This window comes from Gavia stellata, chromosome 17 (assembly GCF_030936135.1).
Source record: "Gavia stellata isolate bGavSte3 chromosome 17, bGavSte3.hap2, whole genome shotgun sequence".
Classification (NCBI taxonomy): Eukaryota; Metazoa; Chordata; class Aves; order Gaviiformes; family Gaviidae; genus Gavia; species Gavia stellata.
In genome coordinates this window covers 2,577,112-2,601,096 of record NC_082610.1, presented here as the reverse complement: position 1 = coordinate 2,601,096, position 23,985 = coordinate 2,577,112, and the positions used below count along the sequence as shown (strand labels likewise).

At 50.1% G+C, this 23,985-nt stretch overlaps 4 protein-coding genes across 4 annotated transcripts; 2 read left to right on the top strand and 2 right to left on the bottom strand.

Moving 5' to 3' along the window:
• Positions 1–2,227: 2,227 nt before the first annotated feature.
• LOC104253250 (proto-oncogene Mas) lies at positions 2,228–3,241 on the top strand. The gene has a single exon (XM_009819685.2). The coding sequence runs from the start codon at positions 2,285–2,287 to the stop codon at positions 3,239–3,241; it is 957 nt and encodes a 318-aa protein (XP_009817987.2). The 5' UTR covers positions 2,228–2,284.
• Positions 3,242–10,063: 6,822 nt separating this feature from the next.
• LOC104262146 (mas-related G-protein coupled receptor member D-like) lies at positions 10,064–11,050 on the bottom strand. The gene has a single exon (XM_009818410.2). It carries the CDS (start codon positions 11,048–11,050, stop codon positions 10,064–10,066), a length of 987 nt encoding a protein of 328 aa, XP_009816712.2.
• A 3,620-nt stretch (positions 11,051–14,670) lies between these two features.
• On the top strand, positions 14,671–15,639 carry LOC104258910 (mas-related G-protein coupled receptor member H-like). The gene has a single exon (XM_059826101.1). The coding sequence runs from the start codon at positions 14,671–14,673 to the stop codon at positions 15,637–15,639; it is 969 nt and encodes a 322-aa protein (XP_059682084.1).
• A 4,528-nt stretch (positions 15,640–20,167) lies between these two features.
• Positions 20,168–21,148, bottom strand: LOC104254240 (proto-oncogene Mas-like). Its single transcript, XM_009807932.2, has one exon. The coding sequence runs from the start codon at positions 21,146–21,148 to the stop codon at positions 20,168–20,170; it is 981 nt and encodes a 326-aa protein (XP_009806234.1).
• Between the last annotated feature and the right edge of the window lie 2,837 nt (positions 21,149–23,985).

The following is a 23,985-nucleotide window of genomic DNA, read 5'->3' as shown; positions in this document are numbered from 1 at the left end:
GAAGAGCCGCTTTCCTAAAATGAGCACCTGGTCAGAAGGCTGGAGTGGGCTTAGACAGAGCTTAAGTGACACTCAAATTTTCATGTCCTCTTCAAATCAATTGGAAATTTGCTTCAGGTTACACGGATAGCTTGTGGCAGAGGATACTGATGCAATTGGTCTTCTAAGGGCTAGGAAATCACTTAACCACTGGGTCTTCCTTTCTCCTCACAGCAAACTTGGTTCACAGAATTAGAGGCTGCTTCAGCTGCTTTCTACTGTGTATCAAGGTCTGATAATTCGCCACCACCCCAAAAGCAGGTAGCGAGGAAGTGAACAGTCATAAGGCTGTATCTTTTCCATTTGCTTGCTACAGATGTTCAGGGAAGAGGTAGCCTTGCTAGAGATGTTGTTCAGGCAGTATGCTGCTCTCCCCAGCTAGGAAAGAGAAGGTGAGTTTGAACTCAGGGATGTTCCTGTTGTGAAACTGTGCTACCACAGAGATTCTGTGCATTCTGAAGGAGATGATGTTTTTTCTTTTCCATAGTCCCTTTCAGTATGTACTAAAACTCTTTCTTCAGAGACCGCTGATCTCTAACGTCTTAGTATTAGAAGCACTCGAGGTCCCGTAACAGCTGAGGATGGCATCATCCAGCTTCTTATATAAGAGTATGGTGCAGTGCCAGAAGTTCCCTGGTTTCAGTCAACCCTAGAGGTTTCACATCCTGCAAACCCTGGTGAAGTTAAGGGTGGAATTCACCTCAGCTAACTTCATCTGTCCACACACTAATCCTCTCGCTGAAGCTGGCGCTCTGCAACGCATCTGCGGTCAGCAAAGACAGGCAGGTGACTGCACACCTACCTACACCTATCTTAGGGGAAAATACATTACCGTTGGAGGGGCTCATCAACCTCCACTAATTCAAATGGCAGCTTTAAAGGTGATATTAAATAAGACATTTGCATTTTTAATGGTGAAAGTTAGGTGTAACGGTCCCAGCTGGATTCCCAACCAAGCACTGCTGGTGCGTGTGCCTTCCACGGGCTAATGCGGCAAGATTGTCTCCACTGCTCCAGGCCATCAGCTGGGCGAGGAAATTACCTGCAACATGCATTTATCTTGCCTCTATCCATGTGGCACTGAAGACAGTGCGTCTGTGGTGCTGAGATGAAACAATAATGATTCAATTTGTCGTATTCCTCTTGTTTACGGAAGTCTGTCTCCAACAGACTTCACGCTGGTTAGACTCTTCAATGATTCACATCTTCCTAGCTCTCCCCATTTGGACTTGTTCCTCTCTCCTTTTTAACTATCTCTTGCTGTCTTTCAAGACACTTCTCTACCTTCCCATGTCAAAATCAATAGCTGGGGGGGAAAGAGGAAAAGAGTCATGCTGTTCGACCTCATCAGACAAAAAAAAAGGTGTGAATTCTATTTTTTGTCTTTTTTTTTCCCCAAGATTCTCATTCAGGTCCCAGTGTCATGGGGGAAGAAGTAGGGTGAGCTGCCTCAGGGAACGGGGTGAAATAATTATTTGAGCCGTAATTGCAATGTCCTGTGAAGGTCAGATGTTTTGTCCCACATACGGCTCTTACAGTTTCTATCTGAGAAGAAAGTTATTAAGGGCTGACTCTGTCAGATTGATTTGTTTATTGTCTGTACATAGGGCTCAGGACAACAGACCAACCACATTAAACTACACTTTATTAAAATAGAAATCAGTTATCAGCATAAAAAACTACCAGCTATTTCGAGTAGTCTCTGCCATGTTTTCTGGGCATATGCATAGGACAAAACTCATTCAGATTTCATGCTGATTAAACTCGTATGTGGATCGCCTAGAACTTTCACACACTTTTGGCAAGATTTGTCTCACCTAATCCTAGCCACATGAAGCAAAGACAATTATCCCAGAGTTGTTAACACGGGATTCTCTTTTTATTCAGGCAAGTAAAAGAGGTACTTTTCAGACATGATTAATCTGAGCTATCGTTGCTTTTTTCAGGTATTTGTTTCCCAATACTAACTGCAAAGAGGACCCTGAAGAAATGAATTTTAAAAAGGAAGAAATACACGGCAATCTAACTTTTCCTACATGTCGTATAGAATTTGGCCTTAGATACAGCGCTTTGAACAACTCTCTGGGCTCTAAGTCCAAACACAGCAGTCCCTCCCTAGATCAAGCTCTGGCTACAAAGAGCTGGAACAAATCCAGAAACACCACCAGGTCACCATGAGGGAAAGTCACACTGGCGTCACCACCTCTCTCCTCTCTGCTTGCAGGTCTGTCTGAAATCACTCACTATGAGTGCTTCAACTACATCAATCTTCCTTCCAACTGCAACCACCTACGCTCACGGGACTAATCAGAGCGGGGCTGTGGGAAAGACAGAGCCATCATACACTGTCCTCAAGTTCATGGAGAGCTTCTGCCTCATCAGCGCTGCCTGTGGGATGGTGGGAAATGGCATGGTCCTATGGTACCTTGGATTCCGCATCCGGAGAAACCACTTCACTGTCTACATCCTGAATCTGGCCGCTGCCGACTTCGGCTATCTCCTCTGCATCGCCATTGAGACGGTTCAGTACCTGATGCAGTTCAATGTGGGGGTGCAGTTTGGGATATTCCTCTTCCTGGATCTTTTCATGTATGGGACCGGCTTGTATCTCTTGACCGCCATCAGCATTGAGAGGTGCCTGTCTGTCCTTTGTCCAATCTGGTGCCGAAGCCACCGCCCAAAGCACTTGTCCGGCATCATCTCCGGCCTGCTCTGGGGTCTCTCCCTGCTGCTGAACACGCTCGGGTATGTTTTGTGTACTCTTCGCCCCTCTGCTAGGAGCTGCCAGCTTCTGCTCATCAGCATCGGAACCTTGGACTTCCTCTTCTGCACGCCCCTCATGCTGCTCTTCAGCCTGACCCTCTTCCTTAGAGTCAAGTGCAGCTCCCAACACCTCCGAACAGGCAGGCTCTTCACCGTCATCATGCTCACCGTCCTCTTCTTCCTCATTTTCGCTGTGCCTCTGAGCGTCCTGATCCTCTTTGACTTCTTGGGCTACAAATTTCTCTACTCCCCGGAGATCGGCTTTGTGCTGTCCTGTGTGAATAGCAGTCTCAACCCCGTCATTTACTTCCTTGTGGGGAGCTACAGGGATCGGAGAATCAAGTTCACCCTCAGGCTGGCGTTCCAGAGGGCCTTTGAAGATTCAGCTGATGACAAGGATGAACGGGAAACCCGTGACACAATAACTATGTCTTCCTAATACCCTGCTGTGCCTAATGCAATAACACTCTCTGGAGCTGAGGACCGATAGTTTCCAGAATTGAAGAACTCTGAGGTATTGGGGAAGGTTTATCTCACTTAACCTTCAGGATCCTCACTGTAGAACTCTACCCTTTAGCTAGTTATTTTAAGCTCCATCTGTGGTCGGTGAAAACTCATGAGCACCTGAACCACAGAATTTATCTGAGCTGTATTAGGACCACATTGAAAGTGCCTATTTCTTTTCAGTGGCCATTAAATGATTTCAGTTTGATAAGGTGAAATGTCCTGATGTCTGCATTTCATCAAAGGAGTGCCACTCAGAATGTGCAGCTCACTCAATAAATCTCTGTCTTTCAGAGCATAGCAGTATCAAAATCATAAATTCTCAGTCACATTTTACTCAGGTCTGGGAAGATGAGATAGGAACGAATCCTCCTCCGGTTGAAATCAGCCACAAAATTCCTGGAAGGAGAGTCTATCTATCTCACCTGATTTTAAACACCTGTATCTCAGCAACACATGCAACCTTTTGCGGCTCACAGAGTACACGGTTCTTTGCTTCCCAATGTGAGCATTTCAAATAGTGACATGATTCCTGCCCTAGAAGTCCCTTTCTTCTATTAACGGGGGAGGTTTCCACCCCATAGAGGTGTGATGTAGCAGAAAAGGGCTCCAACCCTACCAACTTGCCTTACAACTTTATGCACTGAGTTGTATGCTCCCGTTTCTTCTGTTTCAAAGAAATACAGGGCTGGAGTTGCATATTATTTTAGCTTTCTCCAGTCCAGGACAGAGTATCTGCATGTAACTACAGCATGCATTGGGTTGTGATTTCTTCCTTTGAGAAGGACAGGTGCTAAGAGCCCATGGCTTCTAACATCTCCCCTACCGATAGAAATAAATTCAAGGATAGGGAAAAAATAGGAAGCAGAAGAAAGGTAAATAAATACCACAGCTGGCAACAAATTATTCTCTAGACCCAATCCCTAGAGATGCAAGATGTGATTATTTGAAGTGGTGTACTATCAGACTACATAACATTTGCTCTAAATTGATAGAAAAGGGCAACAGTGGCAATTTTCTTTCAGAAACCTTACAGATTTCCTTTCCATGTCTTCACCTGCAAAAATTTTCCTAAAGGGAAGCTGCATTCTTCTATTGTCTATTATGTTTTTTCTGTTCATTTGTCTTTTTATTAATTTTTAAACACAACACTTACTTAAAAAAAATAGTGGTTCACCCCAATGTCTGTAGTTGCTTTTTGCTTCCTGTTTACAGTTCCTGAAAGCTGAAATTTGAGTTCCATTTCTGCTATCCTTTAATTTTTAATGCTATTGTTCTGCAATATACATATAGTTGATTCAGGTTAGGTCTATGTCATCAATTATTTTTAGTAAGGTTTTTTTTCTTCTACCGCTGAGGGGAAGAGAGCATCCATTTATCAGAAAACATGTTAAAAATGTTTTCCTTTTAATATCTGTAATGATTTTGTCATTGGGAGAACCGAAACATTTCCGTTATTATTAAAAATGTCAAAAGCCTTCTTTTTAAAAGGAAATCAAATTGTATTTAAAAACATTATTGTGCTCGGAAGCAACCATCAACTGATAAAAACACACAGAGTATAAACTCTGAAAAACTTCCCATCCTGAGAGTTTGTCCTTAAACATACCCATCATGAAGACATGCGGCGTTTAATGTGAACACATTTTACACATCACATTAATGTGAACACTTTACATCCAACCTTGGACATTTAAAAGGTGATGCCTGCCTATAAACCCTCAATCATCCGTGGTAAAAGACAGGCGTTCTCAGGGGTGGCACCTGCCGGATATTTGCAGGGTATCTATCTCCTGTGGTCCAAAAGAAGTCAGTGATAGGATCTGGAAGGAGACAGGGACCATCTGCAGGCTTTTCCACCCTGAACTAACACTAAGATAATCAGCCCAGCCTGCCAGGGAGAACGTCCTCAGCATCTGAACTAAGTTTCTCCTCTGAATTGCTCGGTATCTCTCTGCAAAGATGCCAAGGCGTCCAGAAGATCAGTGGTCACCCATGAGAAGGGCACATTCTTCAGGGGCCACCGGCACCCTGAAAAAAGCCCACAGTTGGGCTTTCTTCCCCTTCCTTGGGGACAGCTGAAAGGAGACGGACAGCCCAGACCGTAAGCGTTGAGTGTGCTCCTCAACGCGGTCCTTTCTTCCTGTCCGTTTTACAAGTGGCACACAGCAAGTATCTCTTCTGTCTGCAGTATTTCTGTTAATTGCTATGAATAAATTGCTGTGGTTACTATCCTTCTAAAGTCCCTTTCAGCTCGATCTTTTAAAATACTTTATTTCTCCGGGATCAGAGGTGAGCAATGACTCATTAAGGAGCTGTAAGAAGCTCGTGCAGTTTGGAGAGGCTCCCGCCTATCAGCAGGAGAAAGAAATAGACACCTTTTTACACGTACTGTGAAAGAAAGAAGGCTCAGAAGCATTGCAGGGTGGAAGGTGAGGGCTTGATCATGTCCAGAAAGAGTTACTGATGCCTAGCACTCAGGGGATGAAGGCCTCGTTGATGTGTCTCCCTCACCCCAGGCACATTGGACAAGCCATTTTTCTTCTTGGGGTCTTGGCTGGATTTGGGGTAAGGCATTGCACAGGAAGTGAAATTTGGGGGAAACATTGGGGAAAGGGATACTGTCCCTCAGACTAATCCAGTCTAAACCAAGTCTGATCTTCCAAGAAAGACAAAACAAAATAGAATACCATTCCTCTGAGAACTTCCCACAATCTCTACCAACCACTCATTTATACATCCCTAGCATAGCAGCATTTGGCCCCGGTACAAATTCACAAAGAGCCTTTCACAGCTGCAAGCAATATGCCAGAGCATCGCCGGCAATGGAATCCCTGACAGGTAATTTTCTCCTCACCTACTGTAGGAGCAACCGGAGAAGTGGAGCAGAAACGTGAAATTGCCTCACAACGTAGAAGAAACCCATTCTCATCTGGTGCTGACTCCATCTCGTCATCCTCCTCTGCACAGTGAAAACACTCATTCCCGACAGCACCCGCGTCATTACATGACCGAAGACGCAAACAGAATCTGCAGACTGAAACACCTTCCCCGCCTTTTCCAGAGAAAGCATTTCCCAGAAGATCCAATGGAATGAATTAGAAACCAAGAGAAAGATGCTCTAGAGCTGCTGCCAGATCCCAGCTCCTCTGAGAGCTCAATTCAGCTGCACAGGGGCAGAAGGCAGGGATTCGAGGCCCGGGTTCAGAGATGCCTCGCCATCCGCAGGTTTTGCGGTGTTCTTTGTCTCTGCTGAGCCATTTTCCAGTCCTCTCTCACAGGCACATGCACAGGCAGTCACTGCGTAGTCAGGCCCTCCCCATCTCCTCCTGCTCTGTCTGTACGTAGGAACGTTTTCTTCTGCTTCGTTTTCTTTCCTCTGTTGAACGGTCTCGTTCTTTCCTCTTCTGCATGGATGCCACACTTAGCCGATCTCCACCTCTCCAAATTCCCGCATGATTTTGCCCTTTCCTCAACATTTTGCCTCTCGCTAGCTGTTACCTACGCAGAGAGTAACCATGCATGCCCCTCGAAACGAATCTGTCCCAAGCCACAAAGCTGTAAGGATAAAAGCAATGTGTCGATCACTAAATGCCCTCGATCTCTTCTCTGATCCCAAGAGAAACAGAAAGGAGAGACGTATTTGATTTGGGGTGTTTTGTCATGATTTACAATCTCTCGGGACCTTTCACAAAGAGGTTGTCTTTACATCACCTCAAACCGAAGGAGGAATGAGCTCATGAGCTCCAATTTCTTCTGAACACGGACCAAGTTTTAGGGCACTCAGTGATGCTCATGTCTTCTAATCTTCTCTGAGTAGAGGAAATGATGAATGGAAAGAAACTTTGGAAGATAAGCGGTATAGAAAACATCCTTTTTCCCTGAAAGGTATTCCTATTTTATATAGATTGTGTCTGTCCTGGTGATTATATGAATATTAGAATCTACCTAATTGTTTTGGTTTGATTGTTCTCTATCTTAATTGATGAATCTCGTGGATATTTGGCAATATGATTTTCTCCATCTTAAAATACATCTTGTTATCTCAGTCCATTATGCCTATTCCCGAGCTTCCTTAGGATGTGTTTCCATCATAGCTGTGCTTTGCATTAGAGCAGCAATATATGCATCACCCATTTTATGGGAAGTTCCTGACAAAAAAGAGGGATCGGAGAAGAACCAGGAATACTCATTGCACAGTGTATGGTAGAAGAAATAATACTTGAATTACTGTCGAAGACAGCACTAAGTATGAGGTAAATCATAATGAAAATAAGCAAAGGGGAAAATTAAGACAGAAAATGGGGACTGGACCAGATAAATAATTTTTTTTTAAGACAGAGGAAGAACGTTCAAGTCAGCGTGTGCTGAAAAAGGACAGAAAAGCCAAGTTTCTTTTAAAGCAGCTAATCCCAGCTGTTAGTCTGGCACTTCACAGCTGTGCTTGCTCTTTGGTAGGTGAATAACACTTTTTCCAGTGATTCCAGAGGGAGCAGGACGAGCCCCTGTGTGATTCACCCAACTACACACAAGGGTTTAGCACTCTGGGGATATTCTTCTTCATCTCTCCTGTCCAAGCAAATCCTTTGTCATGCAAACACTTTACACTATTCCTGTTCCCCAGTTCCACCTGTACCTCTAGCCACCCCGGCACCTCTTTGATCTGCATCCCAAGGTAAGCGTTCCTGTGCCGTCTTTACCGTACCAGCATCCCATGCTTAGCAAGCTCCAGGGCTCAGGCGCTCCTCCTCTGCCATTGCATCAGACATTTACACTTGTGTAAACACTTTGGCTGTTGTTCACAGCTTCTTCAGGCTGTTTCTGGGTCGTGAACGTGCAAAGCTTTCATGGGAGCTGCATTTATGTGAAAGTGAACACCAGCAAGGTCCAGAGATATTGCCTACACCTACAAATCCTCCCTCAGTTATGTCCCAAGACTATCATAAGAAACAGCAATACTTCTATTGTTATGGTGATTTACTTTTCTCTTTTCTTGTTGAAGAAAACTTCAGTTAGAAATAAAATAAATGTAAAGTATTTGGGGTGGGAGGGATTACTGCAATGCTGTGCTGGGTGACCCTGCTATAAAGACAGAGATCCCGTAAACACAATCAGTGGAGCTGAGAGCGTAGCTAGGTAAGGGGAGAAGACAGTAGGGAGGTATCATGGTTTCTAGTGAAATCTCTGCTGAAAAATATTGTAATCCATCATCAAAAGTTCTCCAAATCTTGCTAACTAACATGAAATGGCTTCAGAGAAAGTGCTGCCCTCTAAAAAGAAACACAAACAGAAAAGAAAGGCTATGACCCCCTGGTATTTCTTTGAATGTTCTGATCAGAACATATTCCCTTCTTTCTTTGACTTAGACCTAGCTTCCAAAAAGAAGATTTAGATCCCCCAAAAGACCACAATGACTCATTCACTCACCAAAGGGAGCAAGAGTTTATTAGGTTGGGTCCAGGGCATGGGGTCCCTCTTTCACCCCGGGCTGAGCACCTTCAGCCCCTGCTGACCCACCGCGTTCCCCTGCCTGGGCTCTCCCCACTCCCACCAGCACATGGCATTTGCACCACTCCGTGTCTCTGTATGAGCCTGAGGTAGCCGCAACCAAACCCGTCTCTGCTGGGAGATGGGCTGCCACACTGCACTGGAGCCCTCCAGGTTTGGCCTCAAGTCAAAGCGAGGGAGAAGTTGGCATGCGGGGTCCAGACCTGGCCAATGTCCAGGGTCGCTTCTCCTCCTCTGCTCTACCTGGTCTGTGCCCCTAGCACAGTGTCGCCTCATACCGGGAATGAGGAGAGGCACCAGCCTCGAGGAAACCCGAGGATGCTCCCACGGTGCCTGTCCCCACCAAAGTCCCAGGCAGAGGAGGCGCGTCACCAGCCCAACCACTTGCCCCTCCGCTCTGCCCCACGGAAGCAGCCCCGGCCTCCTTCCCAGAGCCGGCAGGGATTCAAAGAGCCATCTCCGCAGCCGCCTCCCCCGGGGACACCTCGGCAAGCAACACTGGAGTTTGATAAATAGCACTGCCTTTGACAGCAGGGGCAGGGTGGAGAATATGAGGGAACTCGGAAGGTGTGCACCTCTGAATATGTTGCCAGAGACAGATGTTAGGTAAAAATGGGCTGAGTTGCCAGCTAGCCTCTCCTCACGAGGATATACTGCTTGGCTTCCAGGAGCAAGTGGCTCTCCCGGGAGTCCTCACCCTCCACCTCCCATCGCGGCGGCAGCAGGCGCAGAGGCACGGCCAGCTCTGTGGTCGCAGTTTCTCCGAGCAGAGGGAACCAGGGGCAGGAGGGGCTGCACTACCCCGCGGATGAGCCACACGGCTGCTTCCCACGGCAGCAATTGCCTCTACTCCTTGCTCAGCCTTCCACTTCAGCACGGGTGCAGCCGTGCCGGCGAGATGCCCGCACGACCCCCTCGGCTTGTCCATTTTTGCAACCCTTTTTTGCAGAGCCCTGCCTTGCTTGGACAACAGAGATGGCCAGAGCTCCCCCAGCGCCTAATGCGCCAGCCTTTCCCCAGGCAAGAGATCCCCCAAACACCACAAAACTCCTCTGCTGAGCCAAAGGAGAGAGTTTATTCGCTGGGGCCAGGGCAGTGAGGGTCAATGCAATGGGGAAGGCGGTCCGTGCACCGGGACCGAGCCTGGCTGAGCAGAGCTGCGCCGGGTCTGTGCTACGAGCCCCCACGCCTCCATCCCCCGGGCTGTCTGCGAGGCTCCGCGTCTCCAGTCCTGCTCGCCAGCAGCACCTTACAGAGAGGTCTCCACCGCAGTGTCCCCAGGCACGTGGCTCCCCTCCTCGCTCCTCACTTTCTCTTCGAACACTCGGCGGAGGGCGGCTTTCACGGAGCCCCGGAGCCGGCGCTGCCGGCAGCTCCCCACCAGAAAGTAAATGACTGGGTTGATGCTGCTGTTCAGCAATGCCAGCAGAAAACATGTATTATCAGGAAACAATTCATGTGAACTTGGAAGGTTGAGGAAAACCTCTACACTGAAAGGAATACCAAAGCCAAAGAAGAAGATCACGTTGAGCAGGAGAGCAACGTAGAGCCTCCCTGGGTGTCGTCTCTGTGAGCCACATTGGAGTTTGATGAATAGGGACAGGTTGGAAATCAACATCATTGATGACAAAATAATGCAAATTGCAATGGCTACACCTGCAAATTCTGTCTCGTATCTTTCAGCAAAGTTAAAGCTAAGATACATTGAGGAAACAAAAAGTCCAGAAAGAGCCCAGAGCACCCCACTCACAACGCCTGATAAGTGCTTTGGGCGGTGGCAGCGATACCAGATTGGGAAGAGGACAGAGATACACCGCTCCACGCTGATGGCTGTCAGGAGACCCAGGCTGCTAAGGTCAAAGGAGTGCCCCAGAAATTCAACTACAAATACAAAATCTATGTAGAAAGAAATGAAATTATACAGATAAGAGCAAATTGCTGTTAAGGTCAAAATTGCCAATAGGAGCAGAAAAAATAGGAGGAGCAGAGAGAAGTCAGCTACAGCTAGATTTAGGATGTAGACAGTGAAGGGGTTCTGCTTCATGTGGAAGCCCAGGAACCACATGACTATGCCATTCCCCGCAATTCCACAGAGAGAAATCCCTGTACAGACACCTGCAAATACCATCAATCCATAAGGTAGTCTTGAGCATTCATATCCAATATTTTCCCCGTAGTCCACATATCCAGAAGTCACGTAGTTCAGAGAGAGATTTGTTGTGTTGGTCTCCTCCATGGCAAATGATCCTGCTCTGGGTGGCCGCCTTCTCCCTCTCCCACCACCTCCTAGGAGAGACGAGGAAGGAGAAGGAAACGAGGGCATCGGCATTCCCAGCACTCGCCATCTTTCCCCACGGCTCCACGCCAGCCCTGGGATGCGCCAGCAAGGACCCCATCCCCTGCCATGCCCGGGACAGGCTCCCACCCCTCCAGCCCTCTCCCTGGCCAGGAGGCATCTCCCACCTGCCCGTCCCCGGGCTCCTACCTCCTGGTGCTCCTGGGAACAGTGCTGCTGCAGGAGCTCCAGCGCACGGGGCCTCCAGGCTTTCCAGGAGGAAGAGGGTGGCGATGGCTGCCGGGGCCACCCGCTTTGCTTCGGTCTCCTCCCACATGCCTGAGGAGCAGACCTTTGCCCAGAGATCACATCCCATGGTCAGGAGACTCCCCTCACAATCTCATCACATCGGTGACAGCTTCCCCTCACATGTCCCATGCACGGCGATCTTGTCAGTAGAAGTTGGCCGCATCACCCCCTTCATCTCCTCCCCCCAGTTTTTCACCAGGAGGTCCTGTTCTGTTATGGTCCCGTTAAGAAAGACACTTAGACTCTGTAAAGTATCATGTTAAACACCGTTTACTAGATCTAAAACTATGAAGAGGGAGAGGATAGCACAGAAAACCTTATGTCCCTTCAGGTGCTGGGAACCCCAGGTCTTGCAGCATCAAAGAGACCTCTGATCAAGGCAGATCCTGTACATGGAAAGGTTACCCCATTATGGTCATTTGAGCTGTTACAGGATTTCCTTAAAAAAGAAAACAACTCATTTTGCTGTCAAACAAAAAGGATGTTCACATAAGAACTGTTGCAGCAGTCCTAGATAAAGGCAAGGACATGCAGGTCATAATCACCAGCACCTGGTGGGAGCTGCCTGCAAGCTCCTCCCTTACCGTCAACCGACAAGGTTTATCCCATGGCCAAGGGAGATGCACAGCATGGCACAGCGCAGCATGGCACAGCACAGGCCTGGGACCAGTCAGGTTGAGTGTTTTGTGGATCACTAACTCCATGATGTATAACGGTCTTCTGGTTATGATCTCCACACCCCCTTCCTCCAGCTTCAGCTTGCCATGCCGGGGTCTCCTGGGTTTTGCTGTGCGAAGCTGGTGGTGAAAGACTTCCTCTAGCTCTCTAGCTGTTCCTTCGCTATCCTTACAGCCTGCATCGCCAAGGGGATGGTGCAGAAGAGATTTGGCCAGGCAAGAGGAAGGCAGAAAGATGAGAATGAGTGAGATGAGCCAGGGACCATCAACAACGGGGATGAACCAGCAGAAACCCCTTGGAAGTCCCTGACATTCCCATGGCCTTAACGCTCCTTCCTCTTGCCATCATTCCTCAGGTGCAGAACCACTCCTGGTCATGCCCATCCCTTCCTCTGCCCCCCCAGACCTCATCATACACCCACTCCCTGCACCTGGGATGCCAACAGAGTCCCCTCGCCAGCAGCAATGAGGCAGAGCACTGGCCTTGTCTCAGCTTGCCGTGAGAGATCACCAGTATTCAGATACAGAACAGCATGAGGGCTTTGCCCACTGCCTCTAATCACATCCCTGACATGCATGTGTCTCCTCTGAGATTACGTTTTGTGGGGTGCGTAGTGCTGCAAATGTGCTTTTATCTACAAGTGGTTCCTGTCGTGCAATCTCATCCTTTAGCACCACAGGGACTGGCATTTTCATTGCTTATTTTCTCTCCCTCTTTCATGTGTTTCCCATCTTTCGAATACCTCTTCTTGGGAGTTATTGCCTATGCTTGTCATCCCCAAGACTGATGTCCTCCAAGGACGTCCTTTGATTTCGTGTGGTGAACACATGGTAATGAACAAGGTCCACAGTCTCTCCAGGGGGTCCAGCCTGGAGCTGCAGGAGTTGGGGCCAGAGATAGACTTGAAACAAGGCTAGAACATAGGCTCAAGGTCTCTCCGTGAGAGAGGGATGGAGACAGGTCTTCAGACAGGTGCAACTCCTGCATAGCTCAGGCAAAGTCTGGTTGCTCAGGCCTGACCTTAACTGGAGCCCCTGGTCCATGGGCAGGGGATGAATGGGTGGGCTCAGGGCAGATAAGGTCTGCTGTTGCCTTCAGGACCCTGGAATTGAGAATCAGAGTGCCTCACAAGGACAGCTTAGTGTGCTATGTTGTTCAGTCATGATCCATGGGATTAAGTCCCTTTATTCCCCTTTCCCACCGTTTTAGGCCTATAAGAATCAGCTCATCGTTGTCCTTCAATGACAGCGTGTGTTTTTCTTTCTTCACCTCCACCGCAAAAAACATTTCCCTTGATCGATTTCTTCCGTGGCTTTCTAGCATCAAATTTCTCACAAGGATTATGTTCCATGCTTTGACACATTAAAGTAAAGCCTCTATCTGATGGCAATGTCTCCCAGAAGAAAGTTGGGAGAAGCCCTCGAGCACCAGTTTCCATGTCATTAGAGGCACCGAGCAAAGCCCTTCTGCTGTTGCTCGTCCGCACATCAGTGATTTCCCACTGTTGAGGATCACAGAATCACTAAGGTTGGAAAAGACCTGTAAGATCATCAAGTCCAGGTCCCTGGCTCATCTCTCTCACTCTCACCTTTCTGCCATCCTCTGTCCCTGGGAATGATTTATGTACCCTCCAGTGTTGACAAACGGAGCTTTCCCCTTGCAGCCAAGTGGTGCTGCTGGGAAGTAACAGGAGAGCACGTCACTCCGACAAACTTTCCCCAAAGCTTCCTGGTCTGGGACAATACGCCCTTCACACACCTCCCACTTTGTACATGAACCGTCCAGCCAGCATCATCTCTTATTGGCATGGTGCTCCTCTCTCTTCCTTCACCTCCAAGCAGAAGATCTTGCTTGCCCTTGGCTCTGCAGGCGTTGTCTCCTATGGTTTGGGGCTATAGCTGAGGTACTTGCAGTACGTTCCAGGTTTTGCCACACATTATGGCGAAGCCCCTGTACTGGGGGCAAAGTGCCCCCAGGGAGAGCAGGGGGAAGTCTTGGACCACCAGGTACACACAGCGAAAGCCAGAAGCCTCTCGCATGGTGGGATGACACTGGAGGACGGCGGGAGGAGAAGAAGGGGGTGATGCGGCCAACTTCTACTGACAAGATCGCCGTGCATGGGACATGTGAGGGGAAGCTGTCACCGATGTGATGAGATTGTGAGGGGAGTCTCCTGACCATGGGATGTGATCTCTGGGCAAAGGTCTGCTCCTCAGGCATGTGGGAGGAGACCGAAGCAAAGCGGGTGGCCCCGGCAGCCATCGCCACCCTCTTCCTCCTGGCAAGCCTGGAGGCCCCGTGCGCTGGAGCTCCTGCAGCAGCACTGTTCCCAGGAGCACCAGGAGGTAGGAGCCCGGGGACGGGCAGGTGGGAGATGCCTCCTGGCCAGGAAGAGGGCTGGAGGGGTGGGAGCCTGTCCTGGGCATGGCAGGGGATGGGGTCCTTGCTGGCGCATCCCAGGGCTGGCGTGGAGCCGTGGGGAAAGATGGCGAGTGCTGGGAATGCCGATGCCCTCGTTTCCTTCTCCTTCCTCGTCTCTCCTAGGAGGTGGTGGGAGAGGGAGAAGGCGGCCACCCAGAGCAGGGTCATTTGCCATGGAGGAGACCAACACAACAAATCTCTCTCTGAACTACGTGACTTCTGGATATAAAGACTCTCAGGTGGTTGATAAATCTTGGTGCATACTAGATCATAGGCTGTTGATAATTTCAGGTGTCTGTATTAGTATTTGCCTGTGTGGACTTGTGGGGAATATGGTGGTCATGTGGTTCCTGGGCTTCCACATGAAGAAGAACCCCTTCACTGTCTACGTCCTGAACCTGGCCGTCGCTGACTTCTCTCTGCTCCTGTTTGTTCTTGTTATATGTACATTGTACATTATTTCAGAAGTCTATTGTATTTTCCCATTTCAATATTATTTCTCCAAGAATATCCTGATCGTTGTGTTTCTGTTTTGGTATTTAGCCAGCATGTATCTCCTGACAGCAATGAGCGTGGAGAGGTGCCTGTCTGTTTTGTTCCCAATCTGGTACCGGTGTCGCCGCCCAAAGCACTTGTCAGGCATCACCTGTGGGATGCTCTGGGCTCTTGCCGGACTTCTTGTTTCTTTGGCTTTGATTAGTTGTTTTTTGGGTATAACCTGTGAACAACTATTACAAGATATAAGCATTGTGAATGGTCTCATTTTCTGTTTATTCCCATTCCTTTCCAACCTTTCCCTGTTCATCAAACTCCAATGTGGCTCACAGAGACGACACCCAGGGAGGCTCTACGTTGCTCTCTTGCTCAACGTGATCTTCTTGTTCATCTTTGGGATTCCTTTCAGTGTGGTGATGTTCCTTGGTCCTTTTTATGTAGAGCTGTGTTACCTTCATATTTCTTACCTGCTGGCATCGCTGAACAGCAGCATCAACCCAGTCATTTACTTTCTGGTGGGGAGCTGCCGGCAGCGCCGGCTCCGGGGCTCCGTGAAAGCCGCCCTTCGCCGAGTGTTCGAAGAGAAAGCGAGGAGCGAGGAGGGGAGCCACGTGCCTGGGGACACTGCGGTGGAGACCTCTCTGTAAGGTGCTGCTGGCGAGCAGGACTGGAGACGCGGAGCCTCGCAGACAGCCCGGGGGATGGAGGCGTGGGGGCTCGTAGCACAGACCCGGCGCAGCTCTGCTCAGCCAGGCTCGGTCCCGGTGCACGGACCACCTTCCCCATTGCATTGACCCTCACTGCCCTGGCCCCAGTGAATAAACTCTCTCCTTTGGCTCAGCAGAGGAGTTTTGTGGTGTTTGGGGGATCTCTTGCCTGGGGAAAGGCTGACGCATTAGGCGCTGGGGGAGCTCTGGCCATCTCTGTTGTCCAAGCAAGGCAGGGCTCTGCAAAAAAGGGTTGCAAAAATGGACAAGCCGAGGGGGTCGTGCGGGCATCTTGCCGGCACGGCTGCACCCGTGCTGAAGTGGAAGGCTGAGCAAGGAGTAGAGGCAATTGCTGCCGTGGGAAGCAGCCGTGTGGCTCATCCGCGGGGTAGTGCAGCCCCTCCTGCCCCTGGTTCCCTCTGCTCGGAGAAACTGCGACCACAGAGCTGGCCGTGCCTCTGCGCCTGCTGCCGCCGCGATGGGAGGTGGAGGGTGAGGACTCCCGGGAGAGCCACTTGCTCCTGGAAGCCAAGCAGTATATCCTCGTGAGGAGAGGCTAGCTGGCAACTCAGCCCCACCAAAATCCCCCTCCCAGCCCAGCTGAACCCCGCCGCCTCCTCCGGGGCTGTGCGGACTCCCCCGAGCAGGAGCGGGAGCCCCAGGCCCCACTGCTCACCCACACCCCGAGCTCAGAGGGTTGCGGGGACGCGTCCAGCAGTGGGCTGGCAGTGATTTCACAAATATCTGCGGGGTTGATGCCTCTAGATGGCAGGAGAGGGGTACGGATCGCACGGAGCATCCTTGCTCTTCTGTCTAAAGAGCAGAGCCAGCCGATGGGAAGAGAAACAAACCAACATCAGGTAGGGCTGCAGAGCTGGGGAAGAAACAAGAGCATTCCCTTGTACTTTAAGTGGGAATTTGTCACACTATTTAATTCCAGGGTTGAATAGTTCTGAGAAAAGTATGGATTCGATAGTGCCGGGGGATTACGAGTAGCGCGTTCCCGGTGCTCATGTTCATGCCAAGAAGGTGCTGCTTTCCGGCTTGTTGCAATAGACTACAGCTGGCTGACGAGACATCGTATTCTGGAGGTCGTCACCTCCTTGCTGGGGTCTCTCAGGGACCAGACAGCCCAGTAAGCATTCCTACAAGGGGGCAGGGAATCTGCGCCAGCCCTGCTCCTATCAGTCCCTACAGAAAAACCAAGAGAGGGTTTTAAGACATCTTTCACTTTTCAATATCTCCATAAAAGTTTTGTCCACAGGGACAAAAGCATCCCAAAGGAGGCTTCAGACTCTTTTGCCTTACTTCAGCCAAGGCTATGGTACCCTGTCCTCCGAACTTGGAAGGGGAGATGCAGGGAGGTATGCCTCCAAAAAAGGCACCAAGTTTGGAAAGGAAATATTTCAAGGTGAAGAGTGAGATGACACAGCGCAACTCAGGATGCCTGGTGCCAAAGATCACCTCTTTGATGCCAGGGAGAAGCACAGCAGGCAAATGTCAGCTGCAGAGGCTGAGACGGGAACCTGCTCTGGCACAGCTCACGAAACACTCCCCAGACACGGCTCCAAGCCATGCCGTGAAGCAAGGCAGGGGATTATCCGATCAGATGGTCTTGGCAAGTCAGAGACACTAATTCCTGTACTCTTTTTGCTCGCAGCAAAGATTTCATGGTGACTCCACTGAATGCACCTCTGCGCCCATGACCAAAAAGAGCCTGAAATACGGAAAGTAACATAACCAGACGTATGGGCCACTTAATTGTATAGAAATTGGGAGCATCACATGCTCATCTGCCTGTGCGGGCTGGCGGGGAGTGGGGCCATCCTTTGGTTCCCCAGCTTCAGCATCACGAGGGAGCCCTTCTCTGCCTCCATCCCGAACTTGGCCATCCTCAGGAGGAGCTGAGCAGCTCCTCTGCACAGCTGTTTCAATGCCTAACCATACACTCCGCAGTCCTGATTGTACTTACCTTTTTCTAGTTACCTACCTAAGGCATCATATTGTTACTACTCCTAAATTAAATTTGGATTTCTTTTTTTGTATCCGACGTGGTAACTCTGACCCCAAAGTTTGTTGACTGAACAACAACTGGGCTTCACCGCACGGCTTGTCACTGGTGAACAGAGCGAGGCTGACTCAACTCTGTCAGAAAATGGCTCATTTCCTCTCATTCTAAAGCCTCCGTCTTGTCTATGAGGAGGCCAGGTACCTCCAGAGCATGGTGCACCTCATCCTAAGGCAGGTGCCTGCAATAGTTGGGATAAGCCATCTGTTGACAGTGCCAAGACCTCCTCGTTTCTCCTGGGAGGGACCTGGGCAGCAGACGACATCTCTCTGGGATGTTTGCAGTTAGTAGAGATGTTATCTCACTGTAAGGAGCCTCCAGCTGAGCCAAACCACGGCAGTGGGGCTGCCCATCCGTGCTGAAAGCTTTCCTCGGGAACAGCTGAGCACACCCGGAGAGCACCTCCTCGTAGGGTGGAGGGCTGAGGCCGGCTGAGACAGGCAGAGGCGGAAGGGCGGAGGAAAGACCAGAAGGAACGGACCTCGCAGCATCCCAGCACCTGGGAGACTGCTGGAAAAAGTGGGGAGGAGGCACACAGCCTGGCAGGGGAGATCATCCCACTTGCAGGTGGCAGGGATGCCTGTGCGCACCCACCCAGTTCCCTGCCTCTCACACAGCAGGCAGTTTTCCGTCCTTTTCCCACTGCCTTAAATCCAAGGGTAACTAACATGCCACTGCTTTTAGGAAGAGAAGCGAGAGTATAACCCATGGGTGGTGAGTCATGCTTTGAAGACACATGATGAGATTAAATATCTAAGAAGCATTTATTAATAGATTGCAGAAGAAGGCAGGAGTCTTCCATAGTTGAAAGGGGGTTTTTTCTCCCTCTCTCCCGCTTTTCCGTCCTTTGGAAAGTAAAAACGTTCCAAGTTACAACCTGTTGTCCAGGAAAGGGCTCCCATCATCCAGGGAGTGTCTCCCAAGGCAGGTGCAGAAGGATCACGATCCTCCCATGTGCTTTCCCTGCTTCCCAGGATCTCCCTTGCCTGCAGAGTCACCCAGGCCACCACCTATCCGAGCGTCTTGTTTTTACCAGAGAGTTTTATGGGTTTAGTTATCATGGCTCTGGACCTGTACTGCGCCAAGTGATCCATTTTCATTCCAGCCCGTCCGGTGACATGTAGCGCTGGGCTGAGGGACAAGCCAAAGGGCAGAGGAACTTCTGTCACCATCCCAGGTCCCAGAGGCCATGGCATCAGCAGTTCCCGGGTCTGCTCTGCTGATGCCTTTTCTCCCTCCACCCCTCCCTGCCAGCTGCATCTTCCCAACCTTTCCCTTGGGCTCGCACTGAAATGAGTGCAGCCTGGTGGGGAGTTGCACCAGGAAACAAAACCAGCTCAAAAGCAATGGTGTGGTGGCTTAGTTCACAAGCTGGGTACCTCCCAGCTCCTTGATAGCAAGGGCTGACAGACACGGAGGGGAGAGAGGAGCAGAGAAAACGCTGCCACTACCCCTATTACCCAGGGCTTGCCTGCGCCAGGCTACAGGGAGTCATCCTCATGGCTTCAACAGGGTCTTTTCCATAAGAAGTCCACTGTTTTCCTTCCCTCTCCCCGTATCCCCTTTCAGATGGAAAACCCAGCCTTTACAGAGTCTTCAGGCAGGGCTGTGCTTTTTGGGTTGTTTCATTTTAACCCTACTCCTCTTGTTTTTCTAGATGAGGAACAGACACACCAGAAATGAATACAGACCTCAGGTCATGGTTGCGAAACGGCAGTTTCTCGGGCCAACCGTCCAGGCAGCCCTTAGAAAAGTGGGAGGAAACCCGAGAGGCAGTTCCAGTCCAAAACCCTTGCGTGCAGACAGCCCACGTGACGTGCGGACAAAACTCAATTTGCAGCAGGAGCGATGCATTTTGGGGAAAGCCTTCCAGGGACGATCCCAAACACATGCCTGCTTGCCTGCTAACAAAGCTGAATGTGAAGTCTCCGCGTATTCTTCACACGTGTCGGCACCCGCTGGAGACGCAGACAGGAGGATTTGCCTGGGAATTGTTCTGCCCTGCTGTGCCAAGCTTTCTTATCCACCCACACTCCGCTCTTCAGTAGGCACACCAAAAAAAAAGCACTGGCAGGAGCTAAGAGCCTCCGCGGCTCTGTTCTAATAGTGCACAGGGTAGAGCAAGCTCACTTTTGAGGCAGGGAAAGCTCAGACCTGTTGGCTAGGACAGATTCAAAGCAAAGGTTTCAAAGGAAAAGGTGTCGATGAATATTTCACCACGCTGCCCGGTGTTCAGGCCAGGCAGGAACTCCCGTGCCACCCAGCACCTTTTGTTGTGCTGCCGCTAATTCCGTTCAGCTGCAGCCAGACCCACACCAAAGCCGCCTTCCTTGTCTCGCCCCGGCTCACGGGACGTCTCCGTCCCTGGAGCATCTTCTCTCGGGGAGGGGCTGCAGAGGCTTAAACCGTTGTGTCCACTGTGTTTTCTGTGGGAGTTTCGCCTCTATTTTGGGGCTCTGTTACATCTTCAAAAACCCTCTGGAAAGCAATCCTAACAGAGAGCGTGAACTTCTTCGCACAGCTCCCAGCCAAGAAGTAAATAACAGGGTTGATACCGCTGTTGACGCAGGCGAACAGGAGAGAGGCGTCAAAGACAAAAACAGAAAAATCAAACAGTCTTAGCAAGAGCCAGTAAACGAAGTCAGCAGTGAGGAAGGGGAAGAAGACAGCCGGTAGCAGGACCACAACACAGAGCTTCCTCGGGGGATATTGCCATGAACAGCACAAGACCCTGGCAAGCAGGGTTAGAGCAGAAAAAATCAGGGTAAGCACCGACAAGAGGTAGCTCAGGACGAAGGCAATGAGCGCCGCAGGGCAGAAGTAGAGGGTCATGGTGAGCAGGAAGGAGAGGGCCCAGAGCAGGGCATGCACGAGCACTGGCAAGCGCGGGGAGCGGTGGCAGGGGCAGCGGGACGGGGGGAGGACGGACAGAGACGTCATGGCACTGAAGGCTGTCAGGAGGTAGACGCTGGCGGTGAAAGTGAAGACGATGGTGATGTTCAACACAGTTGTCATGTCCCGTGAACCCAGCCTGTGACAAAGGCTCTCTGGGCCGTAAAATATCACAAGGGCAATGGCGACGGAGAGGAGGAAGGTGAAGTCGGCGACGGCCAGGTTGAGGACGTAGACGGTGATGGGGTTCCTGCGGACGCGGGAGCCGAGGAACCAGAGGACGGCCCCGTTCCCCACCAGCCCGCAGAGGCAGATGAGCAGCGTGACAGGGACTTTGCTCAAGTGACCGGCTTCACAGTCCGTCCAGTTGTAGCGATTGTCCTCATGCCTCAGCAGCCCGTGATGCCAACTCCAGTTATATGCCGTCCCACCGGGCTGGCTCCAGCAAGCCGGGCTGGCTCTTTCCATGGCAGGGAACAATGTGCTCATTACGAAACCTCCGCCGCTTCTCCTTCCCCCTCACACAGCTGGAGGGATGAGATGAAACAGAGACATGTTAGCAACTCTGCTGTCCCCCACACTACACCCTTTGGATCTTTGCAGCCATGCCCCAGCTTCCACGTGGAGGAGCACAGAGAGAAACGAGGGACAGGAGAGGTGGAAGACATGATGTGGGGAGATGGATATGCCATGCCTAGCGCAAGAGCATGGACAGAGGTGTAGCAAAAGCTAGGGGGCTGAATCCTTCCTGGCTTTGGACAGGACAGATCTGGAGGAGGGAAATGATAAGATGAAAGGATTGTCCTTGGAGATGTCAAAGTGGGTTTGAGGGTGGATCTGATGCGGATTCTCAGGTGTCTAATATTACAATTGATATTACCAAGTGGGACGCTCATTTCATTATTCCCCTATCACCTTTTTCCACAATATTTATAGGTCTTAAAATCCTAGAGACCACTATTCCCCAGTCAGGTTTGGTGCAAATTGACCAACAGGTTCAAAACCAATGAAGGGAGGCAGTGATTAGGCTGGAAAAAAAACCCACCCAGAAAAGTCTGACCTTCTTTCCTCTCGCAGCCTGGAGAACTTCACTGGAGCAGACGCGCTGCAGACTCACATCACCTCGCCCTCGCCAGCTGCCGCCCCCATGATGGGATCTTCGTGAGGTTTCCTGAAATTATCACTTGGAAAACTGGACCGAAGCCTGCCTTGGTGAGCCCGTGCAGCGTCCAGCATGGGGTCTTTCTCAGGTCCTTTCACAAACCACTTTTCTCGGTGTTAGCCAAGCAGGTCATGTTCTCAAGGGTTCTTGCAAACAGGGAACTATTTCATTGCAGTTGGCAGTATCAGGGTTCTGATTATAATCTATTCTTGGCTTTGTACAGGAAATGACTAACAAAAAAGAGTCTCAGAAACTAGACCTATGGGAAAAGCAGATTGTCTCCGTGTCAGGTTCCTCTTTCATTTCATTTTAAAGCAACCCCAATCCCAAAATATTCATATCTTTGAACTGGCTGAACTTTCCTCCTATTATTCCACGGGTGTATCTTTAGGACCCTGCCCTACAAGCTTCACGTAGCTCCAAAACTTTTCTTTCTGATTCAGATCTTCGTTTGCCGCTTGGATACCACAATTTCACAGTGATGCTTGTGACCTTCAAATACACAGTTTCCAAGAACATGCGACTATGTGCATCAAAGAGCTAACTGAATAATGAGATCTGTGCATGAACCAGAGCACAGGCAGACGGCGGAGAGATGACTTAGGATTTCAGGAAAATATTTTTTTCCTAGGGAGAGATGAATCAATGCTGCTCAGGTGGCTTTAGCCATCTAAAAGTTAAGGGTTTCATCTGAGTTGTCTTCTACACTCCCTTTGCAGCCAGCCAGCAGCCGACAATGGTTTTCTCAGACAGGCCCATGTAATTTCTGGAGAGCTGAAGTTAGGCGAGATGATTCCTACCCAGCCTGACTGCGGTGAAGGTGAAATGCAAACAGCTCCTGTTGCATCTGGGAGCAAGGGGCGCTCCTGCCGGGAGCTGGCACGCGTGGAGACCTCAGGTCCAAAACCGCCTCCTCTCTCCCTCGCTGACGCTGCATTTGTGTCCCCAGCTACAGAATCTCACATCCCCTCACCAAGCCAACCCTTTCAAGTGCCAACAGGTCATGATAAAGAAAACATCAAGGTACACCAGCATGATGCCGTGCAACACAACACTCACTGCCCCATCTACCCGTGTGCTCTGCAAAAGAGTTACCCAAGGTTCCTCAGCTTCTGCTTTCGTGGGCAACCTCCTGAGCATGTTCACTGAAAATTTTGATTTCCAACATGAGATTTACAGATGTCAGTTATTTGTTTGTATCGGGGTTAGGCTTGTATGTACAAGCCTCCAAAGGAAGCTGCGTTCTCTAAATATTATGGCTCTGGTAGCAGTTGTTTCTGTGTGTCGGGAAAGCTAACAAAACCATCCGGCAGGCAGAGCTCGACCTCCTCGAGCTATTACCTGCGAGAATCTTCTCTGCCTTGATTTCTGTCTCTTTTCCTGGGTCTGCTCCATGGGCTTCTCCACCCGCCGCGCAGAATTGCACTTTCCAACAGCCATCAGGCCCTAGCTGTCTGTCTGTCCGTCCTCCGTCCAAGCTGGCACAGCGCTGATCACCGGCAGCACTTGCCTCTTTGCCTGTCCCTTCCTGCCTCCCCCGTTAAACCCCCTTGGCAGGGTCAAGGTTTGGCTGCTGACTGATGCTGCCAGCTCCATCGGCCAGATTGAGACGGATTGTCGCTGTCGGACTGTGGCACGGGAGGGCATCAAGCCAGAGGGAGCTGAAAATGTCATTACTGTCCCTCACCATCATCACCTCTGGTCTGGGGGCTTTTGAGGACCAAGGTAGTGAGTGGTCAGTGCTTTAGTATCATGTCCCAGAAGAGCATAGAGGCAGGAAGAGTTGGGACATCCCCACGCCGGGGAGCAGACAAGGTACGGGTTGGGGCTCGGGAGCGTGGCCGTGTTAACCCTGGAGAAAAAACGATGCAGGACTTTCTAGACCACATCATTTCAGCTTTATAAACGAAAAATGTGAACCCTGGAGAAAAAACAGTGCAGGACTTTGTAGACCACATCATTTCAGCTTTATAAACGATAAATGTGAACCCTGGAGAAAAAACGATGCAGGACTTCCTAGACGACATCATTTCAGCGTTATAAACTAGCGAGCAGCATGAGGGGACTGTCACAACTGCAATTTTGAGAACAAGCAAGGGCACCCCATGGAGCCAGCAAGGGAAGAAACTACAATCACCACTAAGTTACGTCAAAGACACTTTTA